Source organism: Bos mutus, chromosome 11 (assembly GCF_027580195.1).
Source record: "Bos mutus isolate GX-2022 chromosome 11, NWIPB_WYAK_1.1, whole genome shotgun sequence".
Lineage (NCBI taxonomy): Eukaryota > Metazoa > Chordata > Mammalia > Artiodactyla > Bovidae > Bos > Bos mutus.
Window position 1 is genome coordinate 60,990,633 of NC_091627.1, and position 24,029 is coordinate 61,014,661.

The 24,029-nt window shown below is 47.0% G+C and overlaps 1 protein-coding gene across 2 annotated transcripts in view; it reads right to left on the bottom strand.

Moving 5' to 3' along the window:
- Nucleotides 1-24,029, bottom strand: part of UXS1 (UDP-glucuronate decarboxylase 1) — a 56,928-nt gene that overhangs the window by 22,604 nt on the left and 10,295 nt on the right. Inside the window, exons 2-6 of one of the 2 annotated variants that reach the window (XM_070379494.1) lie at nucleotides 20,448-20,475; nucleotides 19,188-19,236; nucleotides 18,171-18,214; nucleotides 14,171-14,231; nucleotides 1,100-1,280 (exon numbers count right to left, since the gene is read on the bottom strand). In XM_070379494.1, the coding sequence (XP_070235595.1) occupies nucleotides 1,100-1,280; nucleotides 14,171-14,231; nucleotides 18,171-18,214; nucleotides 19,188-19,236; nucleotides 20,448-20,475 (363 nt within the window). Of the gene's footprint in view, nucleotides 1-1,099; nucleotides 1,281-14,170; nucleotides 14,232-18,170; nucleotides 18,215-19,187; nucleotides 19,252-20,447; nucleotides 20,476-24,029 lie in introns of both variants that reach the window. The other variant, XM_070379493.1, reaches the window with a different exon arrangement.

Here is a 24,029-nt window from a genome sequence, read left to right on the forward strand (position 1 = left end):
TGAAGTCCACCCACCCATGAAGATAGCTCCTTCCTCTTCCAGCTCATCTTTCAAGGGGCTCCCCCTCCCTTCAGGAGCATCTGATCAGCTCTGAGAGCTTGGTCACCGCCTGCTGTCCTGTCCCTAGGGCCGTCTCCTGGGACAGACACCTGCCTGTGTCCAAAGTGCCGTTCCAGGCCACAGCTCAGCGACCACCATCCCAATGGCCTGGCATCCATCCCACAAACCACACACACCCTCTACTGGCCCTGGCTTCTTAGAAACTTCCCATGTCCTGAATGGGTTGTGGGGTGGGGTAGGGGGAGAATAATTCACTTTACTGCTTCCAGAGCTAGTCTGCAGGGTAGATTCAACATCAGAAACTTAACCACTGTGGTGGGTAAAATCCAGAATTCTTTTAAAGCCATAGACAATCTATTAAGTTATTTCCGTGATTACAATTTGTTCCAAAGCAACAACTTTCTTTCCCAATCCTCTAACCCCGACAATGCAGAGGCCTCTGTCACAACCCCTGTGACAATAAGGCTTCCTGTCTGACCATTTCATAATTCATCACCACAAGGGGGCCCTGAGGCCACTGTGCCCGCCCAGACCCGAGCCAACCTAGTTATAAGCTCCTCCACCACACGGACCACCCACTCCTGAGTCCAGACAACAGCTACTTTCCCACTGGAAATAGGAAATCAGAATAAACCACAGTGGTCACACTTTGAAAATATACGATGTGTGCCGAGAAGAAGCTGGTAGAGCTCTGCTGGGGAGATGAAGATCAAGTGGTACCATTGGGACCCTGTTAAAACCCACACAGCATGCCAGCCCGGGAGACAAACAGACCAACACAGTCCCACAAAATGCTTGTTAAAACAGGAGAACATTCCTGCCCTGCTGTAAATATCAGATCGACAGCCACGTAACAGTGAATCTAGACCGTTCCCCAATCCAGTCTCCACCACAGACGCCAGGGTAGTGCCCGAGATGTGGTGAGACTGTTTCCAAAACCAGACAGGGACTCAACATGACCGAGTCAGCCACCCATCCGGGGGCCCCATTGAGCCCACACACCCACCAGACACCAACCAGCACAGCAGCCCTCGCTCACCTTCGATGTACAGTGGCTCCACCACGTCGTGGTTGATCAGCTCAAAGTTCTCGTGGCCGATCCAGTGCTCCACGTTCCTCTTCCTGCCAGTGAAGAAGTTGTCCACCACGGTCACTTCGTGACCGTCCATCATGAGTTTGTCTGTGAGATGGGAACCCACAAAGCCTGCGCCCCCGGTTACCTGTGTGGGGACAGCAGGGGAGAGCACGGTAATCACTCTGTACCAGGGATGTGTACCAGTGCAGCCCCTACTGAACAGGGGAGGTGTGTGCGGGCAGGGAAGGTTGTGTGTGGGCGGGGGTGGAGGGGGTGGTCTGTGCAGGCAGGGCCATGTGTGGGCGGGCAGCGGGGTGTGTGCAGGCAGGGGAGGTGTGTAGGGGCAGGGAAGGTTGTGTGTGGGCGGGGGTGTGTGTGTGCAGGCAGGGGTGTATGTGTGTGCGGGCAGGGGGGTATGTGTGGGTAGGGGAAGGTGTGTGAGGGGAAGGGGTTGTGTATGCGGGCAGGGGAGGGTGTGTGAGGGCAGGGGAGGGTGTGCGCGGGCAGGGAAGGTTGTGTGTGGGCGGGGGTGTGTGTGTGCAGGCAGGGGTGTATGTGCGGGCAGGGAAGGTTGTGTGTGGGCGGGGGGTGGTGGGGGGTTGGTGGTGGTCTGTGCAGGCAGGGCCATGTGTGGGCAGGCAGCGGGGTGTGTGCGGGCAGGGGAGGTGTGTAGGGGCAGGGAAGGTTGTGTGTGGGTAGGGGAAGGTGTGTGTGGGGAAGGGGTTGTGTATGCGGGCAGGGGAGGGTGTGTGAGGGCAAGGGGGTGTGTGTGCAGGCAAGGGAAGGTGTGTGAGAGCAAGGAGGTGTATGTGCAGGTGGGGAGGGTGTGTGCAGGCAGGGGAGGGTGTGTGAGAGCAAGGGGGTGTATGTGTGGGCAGGGGAGGGTATGTGCAGGCAGGTATGTGCGGGTCCTCTGACTCTAGAGCAGGGAGTTGGACCTGTATACGTCTAGGCAGCCTGGAAATCCAAACTGCCACCAGGAAGTGATATGGAAAGTAGCAGTTATGAGTTCATAGTGCACTCTTCGACGGCGAACCTTACATTACTAAAAGATCCTTGTTCTATATGGGTGGGACGCTGAGCATCACTGATGGGATTCTAAATCTTTTAGAATCACTTTTGTAAAAAGTACCAGAACATGCGTCTATTTGGTGAACTACCAAAAAGAAGGATGTCATGTTTAAACTGGACTCAGAAACCTCATAAAAAGCTATGACCTTTCAAGCTGTTCCTAAGAACAAAATAAGCAGCAGCAGACACTGTGTGCAGATCAAGGCCCTGCGTGAGTAACGGCACTGTTCAGCTGTGCACGGTCAGAGACCCGGCCGAGCAGAAGTGGGGCAGCTTTGAACGACCACCAGAGGCCAGAGATCACCAGGAATGTGCTTCTAAAACAGACACCCAGCAAATGTGAAAAGGCAATTATGACTGAAAAAATTTTAACTAATAAAAAGACTTGATCCAGATAATCTACGCAGAGGGGGCTAGATAAAGTGCATCTTGTTTATGGAGGGTAGGAGCAAAAATAATAAACCGATGGAAAATACATTCTCTACTCATCCTGGCGACCCATCTCACCTTCTCCTTCAAAACTCACATTCCTGTCACCCTCCTGTTCCAAAGTGAAAGAATTAACAGTAAAGAAAACATGCACTCTTTTCACCTAAGGAGAAAGCACCATGACCTCTAGGTCTATGGTTGTAAAACATTTACTCTGCATGAAGCCCTCTGTTCATAGAAAGCCTGATGCGTCTTTCCAGTGTTTAACCCAGGTGTGAGCAAAGTTGCCTGGGGAGCAGGGGAGAAGGCTGACTGCGGCAGGGGCGGGGGCGCGGGGGACAACACACCTGCCCACCATCGGAGGGTGTGCTCAGATGAAAATACAAACACGAAGGTTTAGAACACGCACAACCAAGAAGCCCTGATGCCCCTCAGTCTCCCATCAGCTGCATCTGTTCTCTGTCGGGAACCCTGTTATTCTACTCCCCTTTGCTTCAGGGATGAGAACCGACATCTGGGGGCTGGAGTTTTGGGCCAGGATCCCTGGATCCCTGAGAAAGACACATCAGCCTGTCCTCCTGATTCCATAGTCTGTCTACCACCTGTCCACTTGTCTGGGGTGCGTTTTATCTTCCGTGCTCCTACATTTTCATCTATACACCTGGACAGTGATTTGAAAGAATAGTTTTTTGGAAAAATAACTAACCTCCAATCTGGCTCACCCCTAGTGCTTGCCTCAGGGTGAGATTTCACTGTGTCTTACCTTTGTTTAATCGCATTTTCCCACAGTTTCTACATCAGTAAAATTACATCTTTTCAGAAGAAATTTAACCCCTCTTAATGTAACTCTATATTGATATGCAAACACTTCCAAAAATAAAATGTCCCATAGCATGCCAACTTTATCTCTGCACCTAAATAACCGGGTGAGACCCGGGAGCCAGCAGAAAAGCAGGGTATTAAGTCATACAGGACAGCCGCCAACATTTCACTAGCCTCAGTGGCGACGAAAAACTGCGTGAAGCACCTGTTACTCTGTAGTTGCTAAGTCATGTCCGACTCTTTGCAACCACATGGACTGTAGCCCACCGGACTCCTTTGTGCATAGGATTTCCCAGGCAAGAATACGGTTACAGTTCAGTTGCTCAGTCCGGTCTGACTCTCTGCGACCCCATGGACTGCAGCAGGCCAGCAACCCTGCCCATCACCAACTCTCGGGGCCTGCTCAAACTCACGTCCATCGAGTCGGTGATGCCATCCAACCATCTCATACTTTGTTGTCCCCTCCTCCTCCTGCCTTCAATCTTTCCCAGCATCTTTTCCAGTGAGTCAGTTCTTCACATTAGGTAGCCAAAGTATTGGAGCTTCAGCTTCAGTCCTTCCAATGAATATTCAGGACTGATTTCCTTTAGGACTGACTAGTTTGACCTCCTTACTGTCCAAGGGACTCTCAAGAGTCTTCTCCAACACCACAGGTCAAAACAATCAATTCTTCAGTGCTCGGCTTTCTTTATGGTCCAGCTTTCTTTATGGTCCAACATACATTCATGATTAATGGAAAAATGATAGCTTTGACTAGACGGACCTTTGTTGGTAATATCTATGCTTTTTAATATGCTGTCTAGGTTGGTCATAGTTTTTCTTCCAAGCAGCAAGTGATTTTAATTTCATGGCTTCAGGAGTGGTAAAAAAAAAAACAAAAAACAAAAAACAAAACACCTGCCAAAGCAGGAGATGTGGGTTCAGTCCCTGGATCAGGAAGATCCCCTGGGGAAGGAAGTACCTTAGCCTGTCTTAAAATAGATTAAAGATTTTTTCTGGAATAGTTCCTTTCTATCTAAAGTATTTAGGTTTACGTAACACAGCTACATGTGTGCATGCTAGGTTGCTTCAGTCATGTCTGACACTTTGTGATCTCATGGACTGTAGCCTGCCATGCTCCTCTGTCCATGGGATTCTCCAGGCAAGAATACTGGAGTGGGTTGCCATTTCGTTCTCCAGGGGATCTTCCCAACTCAGGGACTAAACCCACGCCTCTTACATCTCCTAAACTGGCAGGCAGATTCTTTACCACTAGTGCCACCATGTAACATAACTGGGTGTTTATAAAATGTTTCTTCTACTCAGCTTCATCCCCTCAGGCAAGCATTTTAAATGGAAACAGAATGGGCAGAAGCTTGGCACTCAGACAGCTTTCTCAGGCCTCGCCCATGGAACGGATCAGGCCTTGCACAGCTCCGCTTGCCCCTGTGGTCCGTGATCTCAGTCCCACATGCTCCTGTGGGAGCCAGCAGGGTCCAGCTCAGGTCAGCACCCAAACTTATGCCTCACAGTTCATCAGCAAAAAGAAAAAAAAAGTCTGTTGGAGCAAATCTCTTCTTTGTGCTGAGGCTTCAACAATTACTGAGAAGGCTTTAAGTTTTAGCAGCCATATGCCAGCCTTAGGTACCAAATGACTCTGAAATGTGGCTTAACCAATGAGGTGGTAAAGAGTGAAAAACACTAAGCCTATTGACTGTAATTGTACAGAAAGTGAAATTAATTCCACAGGGTTCAGCGTTGACAGGAAAACCACCCCCCACTGGCAGTGACAAGAACCCTCGAGAGGCTATGCAGGGTTCATATATCAGCACAGAGTGTCAGATTTTCTGATCACTCTGACGGGTGGTAACAGGAAGATTAGGAAAATCAGCTTTTCACTGATGTGTATGGCTAAGTCACTTCTGTTATGTCTGACTCTTTGAGACCCCATGGACTGTAACCTGCCAGGCTCCTCTGTTCATGGGATTCTCCAGGCACGAATACTGGAGTGGGTTGCCAGGCCCTCACCCAGGGACTGGACCCTCTTACTGTCTTAGATCGAATGTCTCTTATGTCTAACCTGAATTGGCAGGTGGATTCTTTACCACTAACACTACCTGGGAAGCCCTCTTCACTGATGTCTCTCCTGATCTGTACCTAAAGGCTTGCACGTTTTTGACAGAAAATACCCAGAACACAAGTGTACACAGGCTTCAGAGTCTGCTCGCGGTGAGATTTAAGGAGCCACTCGAACAGGCAGGGACCTTCTGTAACTTCTAAAAGAAAAGGGAGGTTGTGTGGGGGAAGCAGTTTAACTCCGAGTCACAAGTGTCAACTCTGGTGTCCAGGACGCATGGTTCCTCAACAGAGATGTTGGCTATGAATAGACCCCCCGGCATCCTAACCTTTCATACATCAAGGTCACAGGTCAATCAGACGCTCCACATAGAACCCAATATTTAAGTCTTTGGATTTTGTCCTAAGGTAATGGGAGATGAAGAAACCCTTATCCAAGAAAATCCATGGAAGTTCAGTCTGGACATAGGAGCCCCAGCCCGCTCACTGCCTCACCGTCCACCCCCACCCTCAATCCCTACCTCCACCAGTTCAAAGCAGGTGAGAAGGTGAGATTCTCAGGAATGGCCAAAAACAGGGGCTCCCAGTGACAGGATTTGGCATCTCACCGGGGAGGGCAAACCCTGCCCCCAGCATTTCTCATTTCTGGTCCCCTTTGGTCTGGACTCCTGACCCCTGAGCCTGGTGGTCAAGTGCCCCCTTTCCCCACCCAGCTCCCACCTGCGCCTTAGAGCAGAAGCTCCTCCCCACCCCCATGAAAGGGTGTGACTGTGGGACCCTGGTCACCCCTGCTCAGCCCCCATGTGGCCTAGGGGCGAGGCAAGAAGATCAGAGGCTACTCCTCCTGCCCCACCCCCTCCTCCAGCTCCAGAGGTTTCCTGTCAGGTGGCTCAGAGACTGCTCCCTGGGGACAGAAGGAGTCAATTCAAAAAGAGAACAAAGCTCTCCTTTAAGGAGCTGATTTTATTTGGAATAAAGGGGGAAAAGTTCGAGAGTAAGGGGGACTGTGATGGAGAGCAGCGAAGAGGGGCTGGTGCCCCACGAGGACAGCTGGTTCAGCAGGCAGACCCGGGAGAGACCCTGGAGCCCCCAGGGTCAGGACAAACCTCCACAGCTTGGCTCAAAGCGCCCTCTGCAAAGGGGCGAGAATTTAACTGGGTAGGACCAAGGGACAATTTATTAGGTCCTGATGAAAGGACAGACCACAGCACAGGCCAGTTATAGGAGCCTAACAGTTGCTGTGACCCCACACAAGGGGAATGGCTCAACAGGGCCATCAGGGAAAGAAACAGTGCAAAGACTGTGCTGGGACCACCTTCCAGGGTGACCGTGTCCACGCCTGAAGCTGCAGCCACCACTCTTACACTCCAGGGGAAACATGTCAGCAACATAGACCAGCCAGGCCACTGAACAGACACAAACACACCAACAAACCAAAATACAACAGGCCTGGTGGGGAGGGGTGAACAGGATCCACAGCTGCCGCAGGGCCCACCCAAAGTGGCCAGTTTTCTACCAAAAAAGTCAAGATGCACAAAGAAACAGCTGTGTGGGAATCAGCATAGGACAGCAACCAGGCGACACACCTGCCCGTGGGACCCAAAAGTCAGATTCAGTGGTCGCCGAAGTAGCCACCACAAGTATACGCAAAGCACTGGAGGAAGCCAGCTGAAGAAGTGGAGAGAGACTAAAGAGAAGAAAGCTATAAGACAGAAACAGATGGAGATTCTGTCATCAAGTGCAGTAACCAAAGAGGAGAAGGCACCAGAGTCAACAATGTGGATCCAGCAGAAGAACGAACGTGCAAATGTGAAGCCAGACCAGAGGGGGTTTAGGCAACATGCAGAACAGAGAGAACTTGTAAGGGAACATGAGCAGAGCTTCTAACAAACATGAGGTGCTGATGACCACCCCAACATGCAGGTAATGGGAAAATACCAAGGAAAGAAAGCTGAAACTCCCCGAAACTGATGCAACATGGTAATCCACACATTCAAGAAGCTCTACGAGCTCCAAGCAGGAAAATGTAAACATGGGTAGACACGTCACAGGCAGACATGTCACGTTAAAAATGATGACAACCAGAGACAAAGGTGAACTCTGAAAGCAGCTGCGTGGGGCTGAATACTGTCCAGCAAAGTGTATGTCCTGTGAGCCTCAGAACGTGACGTCATTTGGAAACAGGGTCACTGCGGGTGTGATCAGTTACAGTGAGGTCACTATGGAGTAGGGTGGACCACAAGTCCAGCATGAGACACAGGGAGAGCAACATGTGACAGTGGAGGCAGAGACTGGGGTGAAGCCCCATAGAGCAGGGGGCTCAGGGACTCCTGGCCAAAGTACAGTGGAGAGAAAGGCCTGGAACGATCCCCCCCAGAACCATCAGAGAGGACAGCCCTGCCAACAACGCGGGTGTAGACATCCAGCTTCCAGAACTGGGAGCATCTGCTGGTGTAAGTTACAGAGTCGGTGGAATTGTTACTGCAGCCACAGGAAACCGAACAGGAGGAAAAGAAAATGACGCCTGAAGCACAGGGAACCCCGTGACTCACTGCTGACGTTTCATAACAAATGACAGAGGAAGCAGTAGAGAGAAACTGCAGCCAAGAATTACAAACACCAAAGATAACTTCTAGAGATAAAAAACAAAAATAAGATAAGAAACATTCATTGCTAGCAGACCGGCCACACAAGAAACACTAAATTCTTCAGGCTGAAGGCAAATGATTCTAGAAGGCAGGGGGAGAACAAAGTAATTAAGTAACTAACTATAAAAGGCAATATAATCATACTTTTTTCTTCTCTTCTGAAATCCTTTCAATTTAAAGACCAAACTACTTAGCACAGCATTGTGGACACACTTAAAGCCAAAGAACTAAACACCTACTGGTTAAAATAAAAATGTTATGTTATGTTTTAGCACTACAACAAAAAAGAAAAAGCCAGTTGAAAACAGTATGTATATAATTGTATTATGTATCCCTATAAAAATGTATTATCCTTAAAAAACTGTGCTACTTATCCTTATAAAATATAGAAACATATTTGACAACAATAAAACAAAGAAGGTAGGTGAGAGCAAAGTTGTTTGCAGTAAAGAAATGACACCAAAGTTAATTCAAATCCATAGGAACAAAAAAGGCAAAGTGGACTTGGTGATAAAAAGATTAACATTCTATAAAGAAATGGCAACCCATGCCAGTACTCTTGCCTGGGAAATGCCATGGACAGAGGAGCCTGGCAGACTACAGTCCATGAGGTCACAAAGAGTTGGATACAACTAGCAACTGAGCAGCAGCGGCAGCGGCGCACATGGTCTAAAGGGGTCACTGTAGACTCAAAGGTATAAGACACTGAACGTAAGATGCAGTATCACAGAAATAGCAATAAGAAAGAGGGAGTGGCTGTAATGCTACCAGACAAATAGAGTTAAAACAAAAAATGTTCACAGACAAAGAGGGGGCATTGTGTAAGGACAAAAGAGTCAATCTATCAAGTGAATACAACAGGTATAAACATTCACACACCTAATGGCAGAGATACAAAATATGTAAAGCAGAGCTGAAAGAACTGAAGAGAGAAACAGAGACTTCTACAATAACCAGAAACATCAATAACTCATTCTCAACACTGCACAGAACTACGCAGCAGAAATAAAGGAAATAAACACTCAAAAAGCACAAGCCCACTGGACCTGCCAGATGCCTCTGCAACACTCCATTCAACCGCAGTATAATACACAGTTCTTCTAACACATTACTGACCGGGGGATCTTTGTAGAAACCAACACCTGTGTCAATAATTTGTTTTTTTTTTATTTTTATTTTTTTTATTGTCACCCTGCTTATTTTATTTTTAAACTTTACAATATTGTATTAGTTTTGCCAAATATCGAAATGAATCCGCCACAAGTATACCTGTGTTCCCCATCCTGAACCCTCCTCCCTCCCTCCCCATACCCTCCCTCTGGGTCGTCCCAGTGCACCAGCCCCAAGCATCCAGTATCCAGTAATTTGTTATATAAGTAAATATTGATATATCTCAGATCAATACCATTTGGGTAACAAAAGACATATTAATACATCTCTGGTCAATAAGTTGTTAAGAGAATAGGAAATATTCTCCAGGACAGACCATATTCTAGGCCACTAAACAAGCCTCAATAAATTTAAAGGGATTCAAATCATACAAAGCATGTTCTCTGAGTATAAGGGAATGAAATTAGACTTCAGTAACAAATCTGAGAAATCCCCAAGTGTTTAGGTTAATGGATCAAACAGTAAATTATAAGGTAAATTAGAAAATACTTTGACATGAATGACAAAGAAGAAACAGCACGGCCCAAACTTAGGGTATGCAGCCAAAGTGGAGAATTCCTAGAAAGACAGAAACTACCAAAACTAACTCAAGAAGAAACAGGAAACTGCACAGATTTATAACAAGAGACTGAATTACGCCCAAGTGCAGATGGCTTCTCTGGTGAACTTCACCAAACATTTAAAGAAGAATCACAGTTGACCCTCAAACAACTCAACATTCAGGGGTGCCAAACTACCACATACTGGAAAATCCAAGGTAACTTTACAGTGGGCCGCCCACATCTGTGGTTCCACATCTGCAGATTCAGTTAACCACGGACCGTGTAGTAAGTACTGTTATTGTTCAGTCACTAAGTCAAGTCCAACTCTGTGACCCCATAGACAGTAGCCTGTAGACTGCAGCCTGTAGAAGGAAATGGCAACCCACTCCAGTATTCTTGCTTGGAAAATCCCAAGGACAGAGGAGTCTGGTGGGCTACAGTCTTGTATTTGTTGTTTAGTCACTAAGTTGTGTCCAACTCTTTTGCAACCCCATGGACTGTAGCCCACCAGGTTCTTCTGTCCATGGGGTTTCCCAGGCAAGAATACTGAAGTGGGTTGCCCATTTCCTTCTCCAAGGGATCTTCCTCACTCAGGAATCAAACCCACATCTCCTGCAATCCTGGTGGATTCTTTATCCCTGAGCCATCTAGTAAGTCAAGTACTGTAGTGTGTATCTACTGAAAAAAAATCCACCAGTGCGGCTCAAACCCATGTTGTTCAAAGGTCAATTTAACATCAAATCTACACAAAGTCTTCCCAAAAAGTAGAAGAGGAAGAAACACTACCCCACTTATCATACAAGGCCATTACACCTCTGAGACAAAAACTAGGAAGAGACATCACAAGAAAGTTACAGACCAACAGCTCTTATAAACATAGACATAAGAATTCTCAAAATACTAGCAAATCAAATCCAGCAAGATATGAAAAAAGATTATACATGGTAATTATCCTGGGTATGCAAGATGGATTGCAAAACAAATAAACTAGGAAGAGAAGGGAAATTTCTTAGTCTGATAAAGGCACCTCTGAAAACCCACAGGTAACACCATATTCAATGGTGAAAGGCTGAAACCTCTCCCCTGAGATCAGGAACAAGACAAGGAGGTTTGCTCCTCTCACTTCTATTCAGCATCAAGTGTTAGAGATTCCAGCAAGGACAATTAGGCAAGAAAGTGAAATACAATGCATCTATATTGAAAAGGCGGAAGCTAAGCCACCCGTATTTACAGGTAACATGACCTGCATGAAAATACTAAGGAATCCACTTAAAACTATTAGACTCATCAGTGAATTCAGCATGGCTGCAAGACATTAAGAAAATACAAAAATTAATTGTGTTTCTATTCACCAAGAGAATTTCTTTTTTGGTTTCTTTACTCATTAAGTTGTGTCCAACTCTTTGTAAACCAATGGAGTGTAGCCCACCAGGCTCCTCTGTCCATGGGCTTTTCCATGCAAAAATACTGGAGTGAATTGCCATTTCCTTTTCCATGGGATCTTTCCAACCCAGGAATGGAATCCACGTCCCCTGCATGACAGGTGGATTTTTCACCACTGAGCCACCAGGAAAGCAACAAGAGAATACACAATATAAAAATGAAACTGACAATTCAATTTATACTAGCATCAAAAAGGATAAGACACTTTAGAATAAATTCAATGAAGGAAGTACAAAACTTATATTCTGAAAAACTACAAAAGAAAAAATTAAAAGAAAGTAATGAAGACCTGAATAAATATAAAGACACCCCATGTTCAAGAACTGGAATACCATTAATATGGCTATATGCCCCAAACTGACCTACAGATTCAATTCACCTCTATCAGAATCTCAGCCAGCTTCTTTGTGGAAAATGACAGGCTGATCTTAGAATTCACAAGGAACTGAAAGGGGTCCAGAACAGTCAAAACTATCTTGAAAAAGAAGAACAAAGTTGAAGAACTCACAACTCCCAATTTTAAAACTTACTACAAAGCAACAGTAATCAAAACAGTGTGGTCCTGGCACAAAGACAGACATCAGAATGGACAGAACTGAGAGTTCAGAAATAAACATTTGGGTTTATGGACAGTTCATTTTTTATAAGGGTGGCAAGACAATTTGACGGGCACTGGACCACTGGGCAGTCCAGATGCAAAAGGATGGGAGACCCTTATCTAAATCCACATATAGAAATGAACACAAAATACCTAAATGTAAGAACTAAACCTATAAAACTCTTAGGAAAAAACAGGCAAATCAGTGACCTTGGATTAGACTAAGTCTGCTTCAATGTGACATCAAAGCACAAGGAACACAAGAAAAAATAAACTTCATCAATATTTGAATCTTTAGAGCTTCGAAGAATACCATCAACAAAAGACAACAAACAGAATGGTAAAAAAAGATAACTGTATATCGTGTATCTGATAAGAAACTTGTATCTAGATAAAGAACTCTTATAACACAAAAATGAAAAGAAAGAGAACCCAATTTTAAAATGGGCTAAGGGTCTGAAAAGACATTTCTCCATGGAAATAAAAGAAATGGCCAACAGGCCCATTAAAAGATGCTCAACATCATAAGCCACCAAGAAACTCAAATCAAAACCACAATGAGAGGGATGTCCCTGGTGGTGTGGTGGTGAAGACTGCGCTCCCAATGCAAGGGGCCCCGGTTTGATTCCTGGGTGGGGAACTAAGATCTCGCGCGCTGCACAGAGAGCCAATATAAATAAATGAAGAGACATTATGTGAAACAGACACACAATTAGACACCACGTGACATGACGAGGAGGGCTACCAACAGAGACATATAATGACAAATGCTGGCAGGGACAAGGAAAGATCGGACCCCGCACACACTGAAGTCTGTAATAGGATGTGAAACGGTGCAGTCACTTCACAAAAAGGTCTGGCAGTTCCTCCAAAGGTTAAACAGAGCTGCCATGTGACTCGTAGGATAAATGGATAAAGTGTGGTCTATCCATACAATGAAATATTACTTGTAATAAAAAGGTATGAAGTACAGATAAATACTGCAATGTCTGCATGTGCTCAGTCGTGTCTGACTCTTTGCAGCCCCATGGACGGTAGCCCACCACGCTCCTCTGTCCATGGGATTTCCAAGACAAGAACACTGGAGTGGGTTGGCGTTTCCTTCTCCAAGGGATCTTTTCAATCAACCCAGGGATTGAACCTGTGTCTCCTGCATTGGCAGGCGGAATCTTTAAAACTGAGCCACCTCGGAAGCCCACTGCAACATGAATAAATCTTAAAAACACACTAAGTGAAAGAAATCAGTCACAAAAGGCCAAATTGTGCATTATTCCACCTGTATAAGCACCCAGAGTTGACAAATGTCCACAGACAGAAAGTAACCCAGTGGTTGCCTTGGGGTGGCAGGGCTGGGGGAACGGGGAGTGACTGCTCATGGGCTTGGGGTGTCTTTGGGGACAAGATGTTCCGAAGCCGGTGATGGCTGCACAACTGTGGACATGCTTGAACTACTGAAATATACACCTCAGGGCATATCACATCTCAACACGGCTGGCACTGGCTCAAAAGGCAAAGGTGCCAGTCTCTGGGAACACACTTTCCTACACAACACCCACATGGGGTTCTTTCACTGGTGAATTCGTGTTCATGTTTAACAAGGCAACCACTAGCTGGGAAAGCCCCCGACATATTCAGCAAGGTGGTCTGTGAACCAGAAAAGGTTTTTTAAGACCACTGTTCTGGGAGCCATTTCACATTTCTTCAAAAAGTTAAACACAGGGTCACCACACAACCCGGTAAATCCTTTCCCAGGTGTATATATGCCTAGAGGAACAAGAAAGCTATGTCCACAGAGCCTTGTTATCTTATGTTCACAGTCACCTTAAAGCAGAAACAATCCTAAATGCCCATCAAATGATGACTGGATAACCAAAACGTGGCCCAGCCTCACGATGGAATACTATTCAGCCAGAAAGAGGAATGGAGCCTGGACTGTCTACAGTATGGATGAACTCCGGAAACATTATTCAGCTTAAGAAAAAGACCACATATTGCAACATTTGAAATACACAAAACAGGCAAATCCAAAGAGACAGAAAGTCATTCCCGTGCTTGCTAGGAGCTTTGGGGACAGGGGGGTGGGTTAGGAGATGACTGCTGATGGGTGTGGGGCTTCTCTGAAATCAGGATGCAAACAAACCATAAACCACTGAACTGTATACACTGTACCAGTGACTTTCATGGGTTGCAAATTACACTTCCATTTAAAAAGCAAATTCCTTGATATCACAAACATAAATCAGATGTGTAAACTTACCAAAATTCTTTTACGGTCCTTTTCTGATAAAAATTTTACTGGTGGGTATTTCTGAGTGAAGCTGTAGAGCATAAAGAGATTATAAAAGAAAAAGTCAAACATCTATTTGAGTCTTTTCTTCACCTGGCCCCAAAACAAACGCGGACGTGAGAACTGCTACTGTTTGCTCCCTTCTCCTTTCCAAATGAGTGCTGTAGGAACTAAGCTCTCACTGACTAATTTGAGTTCAAGATGAACCTGCTCCCTGTCTAGGATCAAATAGGTGTAACAAGAGATGTTATCCCTGGGCGGGAAAATTGAAGGATGAACCAGCCACTGGCAGCCAGAGCTAAACACAAACCGGAGATCATGGCATTGAGATGCTGGGCCCAGGACAGGGAGGGAGATGCTGGCTGTGTGGGGTCACAGACGCAGCCCGGCCGACTGTGCCTCTGAGAGGAAGAGAGGAAGGTGCTGACCACAACTCTGTCTGCCTATCCCCTGACTGGGCAGCTTCACAATTCCAGCCTCCCCTGCCCAGAGACCCCGGGACAAAGTGACTGGGAATCAGTCCTTCCTACCCCCTGGGGTCCATATGATCCGGTCTTGAGTCTCGTCTTATCTTTGAATGCCTCCCACCCCCGTGAAGGCACCACTGATCCCCCAACCCATACGGATGTCCCAGGACCTGTACAGCACAAAGAGCACAGAAAGTATCAAATGAGAGTCAATACATGCAGATTGGAAATATCCCCTTAAAGTGACTCGGTCAGAAACAAAAGCACTTTAAAGAAACGTGGACAGACCAGCTCTGGAGTCATTATTTTAATTGGAGAGACGCTGGGCGGGGGCCCAGTCTCCATCCCCTTCACCTCCCCAGCACACCCAAGATATGGAACACATCTTCCCTGTGCTGGTGGAATTGGACACAGCAGGACAGGTCCTCGGACAGACCCTGGGGCTGGGAGTTGGGCATGGCGGGGGGGGAGGCTTCTGACAGGGCACATGATTCTCCCATAAGCACTTCCAGACTCTCAAGACGTCAGTTCCCTTTGCAAACACCAAACACAGGCAGGCCAGTGGGAGATGCCCAGGGGGTGGATGAGAATTCCACACTGTTAGTTCTGTGACCCCCACTCCCCCGCCTGGAGAAAGACCCCCCAGGTGCTCCAGGCACACGGGGGCTTCCTGCTCCGTGGAGCCAAGGGCAATCCACTGGCCACCTGAGCTCTGGCTGCCATGTAAGTGCTTGATGCAGTGGAGGTGGGGAGGACAGCAAAGCCAAGTCCAGCACTGGCCAGGGCACCCTCACACCTGTCCGGCCCCCTTCTCCGAGGACCCCACACCCCTTGCTCAAGTCCCAGTCTGAGCTCCCAGCAGCTTCAGGCACAGCTGACCCGACTCCGCCCACTTCCCAGGCCTGCCTGTCGGCGCCTTCTCCAGATGCTCCTGGCGCCTCCCTTCCCTCACCCATTGAGGTTCATCCCCTGCAGGGTTTATAGACAGTGTCACCGGGAGCAGACCAGGGCTGCACTTGGGGCAGAAGGGGCAGGAGGAACAGAGGGTAAGGCAGGGGTGGGGGTCGGCCCAAACGTGGACACTGAAATCGACGTTCATCCAAGTGAAGAGCTTAGAACAGTACCTGAGTAAAAACTTAACATGAAATTAGATATGCTATCTATACATGCGGCTTCCTTGGTGGCTCAGTGGTAAACAAATTTCAAATCCTGCCAATGCAGGGGAGACAGATGTGGGTTCAATCCCTGGGCTTGGAAGATCCCCTAGAGGAGGAAACAGCAACCCACTCCAGTATTCTTGCCCGGAGAATCCCATGGACAGATAAGCCTGGTGGGCTACAGTCCATGGGGGTTACAAAGAGTTGGACACGACTGAGCAACAATAATTTAACCCAGGCAGAAACAGCAAACATTTTTTTGCAGGAAATATACTTGAAAACTGCTTCAAAGAGTGTGTGCTACGCCTCTGGTTTACAAAACACGACACTAGCTGGGTTTCGTGCCTTGCTTCTCTTCCATGTGTAGCGACTGAGTTTCAGACTCCACATGTGTGATTGTGTTACTCAACTTTGAAAAAATGATCTCACAGCCCTCATTTCTTGCTTTCAGGACCCAGGGCACAGAGCTCCAGGAGCTAAGCAATGGCCCGCCCAGGCCACAGTGACAGAGCTGGGTGACCAAGATGGCTAGGCCCGGGGCCCCATGCTGGCAGGGCAGGGCAAGGGCAAGGTTTGGGCTTCTTCTAAGCCTGGAGACCCTTTAAAACTCTGCTCAGGTGTTGGCTTAGCCACGTATCTGTGTATTCAAGCACCTTCTCCTGAGTACCTATTCTAGGCCACGCTCTGTCCTGGGGACACAGTGGCCACAGGGCAGACGTGGGAGCCCGCCCACCAGAGCCTACATTTCTGAGTGAGAAGCAGCGAGAAGACAGGAGTTGTGAATTCAGTAAAAATGGACCTTCCCTTACCCCCAAATCAATCCTGCAGTCATTACTTACCCCATTTCAGACTCGAACCTTCCTGTTTATTAGCACAGCCTCAGTACTTAGAATTTTTTTTTTTAAATCAAAGGTTTTATTTTTTTGCCTGTGCTGCACAGCATGTAGGATCTCTGTTCTTCAACCAGGGATCAAACCCATGCCTCCTGCAGCGGAAGCTCTGAGTCTTAACCACTGGATCACCAGGCAAGTCCCTAGAATTTTAATTAGCATTGAAAGTGAAAGTGTTAGTTGCTCAGCCTTTGTTTGACTCTTTACAACCCCACAGACTGTAGCCCACCAGGCGCCTCTGTCCATGCGATTTCTCAGGCAAGAATACTGGAGTGGGTTGCCATTTCCTTTTCCAGGGTATCTTATGGACCAGGGATTGAACCCAGGTCTTCTGCACTGTAGATGGATTCTTTATCGTTTGAGCTACCAGAAAAGCCCTAATTAGCTTTATTACCTGCTATCTATTCAAAGAATATTAAAAGATGAGGAGATGGAATCAAGCACATAATCAAGTTATTAGGGCGTGTGATCAAGAAGACAGAAAGACTGCAGAGTCACAACACTGTGGATCAACTATACTTCAGTAAAATTTAAAAAAGAAATAAAACTTGCCTGCATATGAGAATGACTCGGGGAAATTTGCAAACCCCTAAAGCCCAGTTTGCATGCTCAGTTATACCATAATTTCAGGGAGTAGGGCCCAGGGGGTCAGTACTCTTTTCTTGAAAGAAAAAAAGGTCCATAGAGTCCACAACCCAGGCTTCTGAGATAGCACTGATCCCTGAGTCTCCCTGTGTAAACTGGCCCTGACCTCTCAAGTGTATCCTTTCTTCTTGTGGGCCCAGTGCCCCTACGTAATGAGTTCATGTTCCCCTCAGGGACGTTCTTATGCTGCCAGGGTCAGGATGGCTGTGTGAACATTCCTAACACAAAGTCAGGAAACGTGAAACTAGACAGAGCTCCATCAGTTTCCAACACAAGGTCTCATCCACATCTGACTTTCTGACTCCAACAGTAACCTGGTCAGTGAGATGCCACCTGCCTGGCTCAACTACCTGAGGGACAGAACCCTTCAGGATGAGTCACCAGGGAAGCAGCCCCAAGTTACAGGTGACTCTCCTGTGTGATAGGAACGAGTTACCAGAAAATTCTTTAGGATGACGGTCATACGTGTGGTACCGAAAGGAGTCATGCGATTCTCATATTTCAGGAGATTCTGTGTGCAAAGCCACTGTCTTAGAAAAGTTATCCAAATGATTCACTTTTTTTTCAAAAAAGTTAATGCAAAAATGATCGCTGGTGGGCAGATTTTGTTCTCTTTCCGCCAACCTAAAACTTGTGGTGGGTTTCTTCTTAAACTATTTATTTTAAAGCTTCAATTAAAATTGCTCAAACTATGGCAGTCCTGTCAAAGGCAGAATTTCTGGATCCCACCCACTGAAATGTTATAGGCAGTATAACTTCAGCACCAAATGGTGGCAAGAAAGATTAAACCACAAGTAACAGGTACACATACCTCTTTTCCAAATCTCTGATTTTCTCCCTTAGTGGTTCAATGATCTGAAACAAAAATAACCAGAATCAGTTTTGAAGCAGAAACACAGTCCTCCAGTACTTCCACCCACTCTGATGTTCCAGGAGGATGGGACGTGACACAAAACAGATTTCCAATTACTTCTGCGATCTACCTCCAGCTTGAAATTAAGTCAGAGCCCCTAAGTCACAATTCCAGAACCAAGATGCTGAACTGCGTGCTAGAATCTCTGACTCCAGAGATGCCTGAACTCTGAGGAAATTCATCTTCTTCCTTCCAGACCACACGGGCACCGTTTGAGGTGGTGCAGGCCCACAAAAGCAGGTGAATCTCCACCCCTGCCTCTCTTCACGTGAGACCGAGAACCGCCAGGAGCCGCCTGCGTGTCACCTGCTGTCAGCCCAGCACACGGTCCACCACACCCACATGTCAGGGCTGGGACTGCATGAACGACCAGCATGTGGCTCCAAATCCCAGTGAGCGACCCCCTCACCAAGTCCGTGTTACAACAGTCTGTCTACACAGACACTGGACTCAAACACAAGCAATTGTTCTAAACAGAAGTTGTGGAGCAGGCCAGACTTCCCGGCTCTCGTCGAGGCCCGTCCCCGACCCATGTGTCCCCACTGCCCTGTGAGCTCCCAGGGTCCTGGCATCTGAGTCCAGCTGTGTTTCCATCTACACTGGCTCAGGTGAGCAGAGGCGGACCCCTGTCTCCATCCAGGTAAAGATCCTCACTGCCCTCTCTCTTCAGAACCCTGGAAAGGCTCTCCTGAAAAGTCACATAAAAGCGTGAACCTATCTTGCCTGTGGGACAGAATTTAGCATGTCGCACCGTTATAAATGGGCAAAGCTGACACAGAGGTGCATCCACAGCCTCACAGACAGCAAGTGGATCACGGCTGGCATGATGTGGCCACAATAAAGGTACCAGCATAGACAAAAGAACTAAGTGGAGAGAAGCAGACAGTGGGAACAAAACACAGAGAGGAGACTCACCTCTTCAATCCTGCTCTCAATTCTGAGCTCCCTGTTCTCCTGGATGGACCTGTTGAGTAGAACACTGCAAGACTGAGATAGACTGAAAGGCTCTGTGACCGCGAGGTCTACTTCTGAACAAACCACCGCAACATGCAGCACACCAGTGCAGACCATCACCTCCTCCCAAGCAATCAGCCCAGCCCCACCCCGAGGGGAGGCCAGGGGACCAGACAACTGCTGGGGGTGGGTCTCCAGGGATCGCAAACACCTCCAGGGTGTTTCTGCTAAACTAAGATCGCCTCACTGTCCTGTGATGCCCAACGTGCGATTTTAAATCAGAGGCAGGAAGTGTGTCTACAGCAGCACAAGTTCCTGCTGGGCTGTCCTGGGATTTAAGGCAAAGTGGAATTTTTCCAACTGAAAAGACTGAGCTCCTTTAATGGGACCTGAGCAGCCCTCCAGCCACACACAGAGGCCTCTGTTGGCAGACACACATCCGCCAAGGGGGAGGAGTCGGTCCCCACGGCCCCACCCGCCCTGCAAACCCCACTGGGCATGCCGAGCGGGTGGGGCAGAGCTACCCTCACCACAGCCCTGCAGCCCCCGCTGTCACCACAATGTGACTGCTGTTCTTTGACTGTCACACAAGAAATACGAAGTGGAGAGGGCTGTTCTTTAAATATGAAATAGTACTCATGGCACCAAATCTGGTTTTACAGTGAATGTCTATTACTTTGACTGATCTTTTTTTTTTTTTTTTAATTTTAAAACAACAGTTGACACAGGATTTGATTTTTACAAGGGCCCCTCGTTCTCTGTTGAGCAGCACAAACGATGCCCACCCAGAGTGGAAGGTCCTCGGGCCTTCCCTTCCCTGTGATGGAAGGTGGTCTCAGCATCCACTGGTCTGCTCCTGGGGCGGTGGGCAGTCTCGGTTTCCCTAATGGGCTTAGGAAAGGCACCCCAGCACTCACTCTAACCACCCAGAAATGCCATTTACATCTCAGGAGCCAGGAAGATGGGTGCGGACAACACCAAGGAGCCACCACTGCTGCCCAGAGATCCCTCTTCTCATCTGGGCTGACCTGGGGCAGCCTGAACACTAGCTGCGTCCTCCGGAGCATCCAGGAGAGAGATGCACACGGGTGTGTGAGCAGCAAGGAGCTCAGTTCACTTTTACACTGTCCTCAAATCGGCCTGTGCCGCCGAGGTATGTGTGTAACAGTGGTGTGTCATTTCAGCCCAAACAGAACAGCCAAGTTATTAAAAATCAATTACCTCATGTTAATCAAGTTGCCCCAAACAGCTGTAAGAGAAAGAAAAAGGAAAAGTCAATATTTAAGTTTGCAACATTCAAGGACTCCAACTAATACAACATTAATTTTTAACCTATATCTTAAAGTACACTAAGAAAACTATAGCTTACGAAGACAGTAAAATGCACACTTTTAAAATAATAAGCCCTACTAAACTTAAGTGGGAAGATGATCCTATATATCTCCTAATTTAGAATAACATTTTGGGATCTGGAGTGCAATGGTGCACGTGTGTTTTTTTTTTAAGGTTCTTTTTTTGGGGAGAAGGGGTATCTGGACCATTTTTAAAGTCTTTATTGAAATTTGAATGTTATAATATTGGTTTTGTTTTGTTTTTTTGGCCACAAGACATCTGGGATCCTAGCTCCCTGACCAGGGTTCAAACCCACACCCCCTGCATTGGAAGGTGAAGTCCCAACCACTGGACCACCAGGGGAGTCCCGGGGCAGGCACTGTGATACACAGTATGTCCAGCCTTTGGGGATGAGCCAGTCACAGAAATTAAAGAACCATGTGAATAAAAGAGATGCCAGGCCTCAGTCCCACCGCATCCATCAAACGTCAATGAGACCCAGAGAAGCTACAGGTGGCCTGACTCTGGCTGGCCCTCACTCATCTCCCCTACATCAGTTTCCCCTGCAGGGCTACCTCCTGGACGACAGACACCTGAATACTGTGAACCAGTTATAAATATCTCACCAGGGGTGACCACCGACACAGGAGACCGTGACACCCACTGAAGCTCCCAATCAGAGGGTTACTTCACAGAGAAACCTTCACAGAGAAGGGTGTGGCTCCCACTCTGTCCACATCCCGATGCGGGCCCCATATGGCCGTTCCAATGCTGCTCACCTTCAGGGACCAGGTGCCCCTAGGTGCTGCCAGGTGCCAGGTGCTGGGAGAGGCACAGAGCAAACACACACACCCTGGAGTCCAGGACTAGCGATTCTGTGAGTCTGGGCGGGGGGCGAGGTGAGGGGAGACCCCAGGCATGTTCTCGCTGCATCCTCAGGTACACAGCAGGGATAACATGTTCAATGGATAGCTCTCAGGGTCCAAAATAACATCCCCCCACAAGAAATTCCCACTGTTAACAAAGGGGTGTTGAAAGTATAAAAGCACAGCCCTTGTTCAAACAGAAGAAACTATGATAGTATAAGATCAGCAATAAATAACTAAAAAGTGGCAAGTAAGCATGAAATGGGAGGATTTTAAAATAGAACTGAACTATATTCACTATTTGGGCTTCCCTGGTGGCGCAGATCTGGTAAAGAATCCACCTGCAGTGCGGGAGACCTGGGTTTGAGCCCTGAGTCAGGAAGATCCCCTGGAGGAGGGCACGGCAACCCACTCCAGTATATTCTTCCCTGGAATATTCAATGGACAGAGAAGCCTACAGCCTACGGTGTTGCAAAGAGTCAGACACGACTGAGCGACTGAGCACGCAGCATATATTTTTCACTATTCACTAAAAAAAAAAGTATATATATATTTTTTTATACTTTTGGACCATGTGACCTTACTTTTGAGTATTATCCTCAGGAAATAAGTATACATATAAGAAAACTACCTTCACAAATGACGGCTTTATTTATAATGTAAAAAATGGCATAAATCAAAGTATCTTACAATTAGAGAACTATCATATAAAGTACGATATCAGTTCATCTCAGTTCAGTCACTCAGTCATGTACGACTCTTTGTGACCTCATGACTGCAGCACGCCAGGCTTCCCTGTCTACCACCAACTCCCGGAGTTTAGTCAAACTCATGTCCATTGACTCATGCCATCCAACCATCTCATCCTCTGTAGTCTCCTTTTCCTCCTGCCTTCAATCTTTCCCAGCATCAGGGTCTTTTCAAATAAGTCAGTTCTTCACAGCAGGTGGCCAAAGGATTGGAGCTTCAGCTTCAACATCAGTCCTTCCAATGAATATTCAGGACTGATATCCTTTATGACAGACTGGTTGGATCTCCCTGCAGTCCAAAGGACTCTCAAGAGTCTTCTCCAGCACCAGAGTTCAAAAGCATCAATTCTTAGGCACACAGCTTTCTTTATAGTCCAACTCTCACATTCATACATGACTACTGGAAAAACCACACCTTTGACTAGACAGACCTTTGCTGGCACAGTAATGTCTCTGCTTTTTAATATGCTGTCTAGGTTGGTCATAGCTTTTCTTCCAAGGAGCGTTTTTTAATTTCATGGCTGCAGTCACCATCTGCAGTAATTTTGGAGCCTAGAAAAATAAAGTCTGTCACTGTTTTCATTGTTCCCCCATCTATTTTCCATGAAGTGATGGGACCAGATGCCATGATCTTCATTTTCTGAATGTTGAGCTTTAAGCCAACTTTTTCACTCTCCTCTTTCACTTTCATCAAGAGGCTCTTTAGTTCTTCTTCGCTTTCTGGCATAAGGGTGGGATCTGTGTATCTGAGGTTATTGATATTTCTTCCAGCAATCTTGATTCCAGCTTGTGCTTCATCCAGCCCAGCATTTCTCATGATGTACTCTGCACATGAGTTAAATAAGCAGGGTGACGATATACAGCCTTGACGAACTCCTTTCCCAATTTGGAAGTAGTCTGCTATTCCACATCCAGTTCTAACTGTTGATTTTTGACCTTTACACAGATTTCTCAGGAGGCAGGTCAGGTGGTCTGGTATTTCCATCTCTTTCAGAATTTTCCACAGTGTGTTGTGATCCACACAGTCAAAGGCTTTGGCATAGTCAATAAAGCATAAGTAGATGTTTTTCTGGAACTCTCTTGCTTTTTTGATGATCCAAGGGATGTTGGCAATTTGATCTCTGGTTCCTCTGCCTTTTCTAAATCCAGCTTGAACATCTGGAAGTTCACGGTTCACATACTGTCGAAGCCTGGCTTGGAGGATTTTGAGCATTACTTTACTAGCTTGTGAGATGAGTGCAATTGTGCAGTAGTTTGAACATCCTTTGGCATTGCCTTTCTTTGGGACTGGAATGAAAACTGACCTTTTCCAGTCCTGTGGCCACTGCTGAGTTTTCCAAAGTTGCTGGCATATTGAGTGCAGCATTTTCACAGCATCATCTTTTAGGATTTGAAAGAGCTCAACTGGAATTCCATCACCTCCACTAGCTTTGTTCAGAGTGATGCTTCCTAAGGCCCACTTGACTTTGCACTCCAGGATGTCTGGCTCTAGGTCAGTGATCACACCATTGTGGTTATCTGGGTCATAAAGATCTTTTTTGTATAGTTCTTCTGTGTATTTTTGCCACCTCTTCTTAATATATTCTGCTTCTGTTAGGTCCATACCATTTCTGTCCTTTATTGTGCCCATCTTTGCAGGAAATGTTCCCTTGGTATTTCAGAATGAAATGAAGAGTACAGAATGAAGCAGGGCAAAGGCTAACAGAGTTTTGCCAAGAGAACACACTGGTCATAGTAAACACCCTCTTCCAACAACACAAGACAAGACTCTACACATGGACATGACCAGATGGTCAATACCAAAATCAGATGGAGAAGCTCTATGCTGCTGCTACATCGCTTCAGTCGTGTCCGAC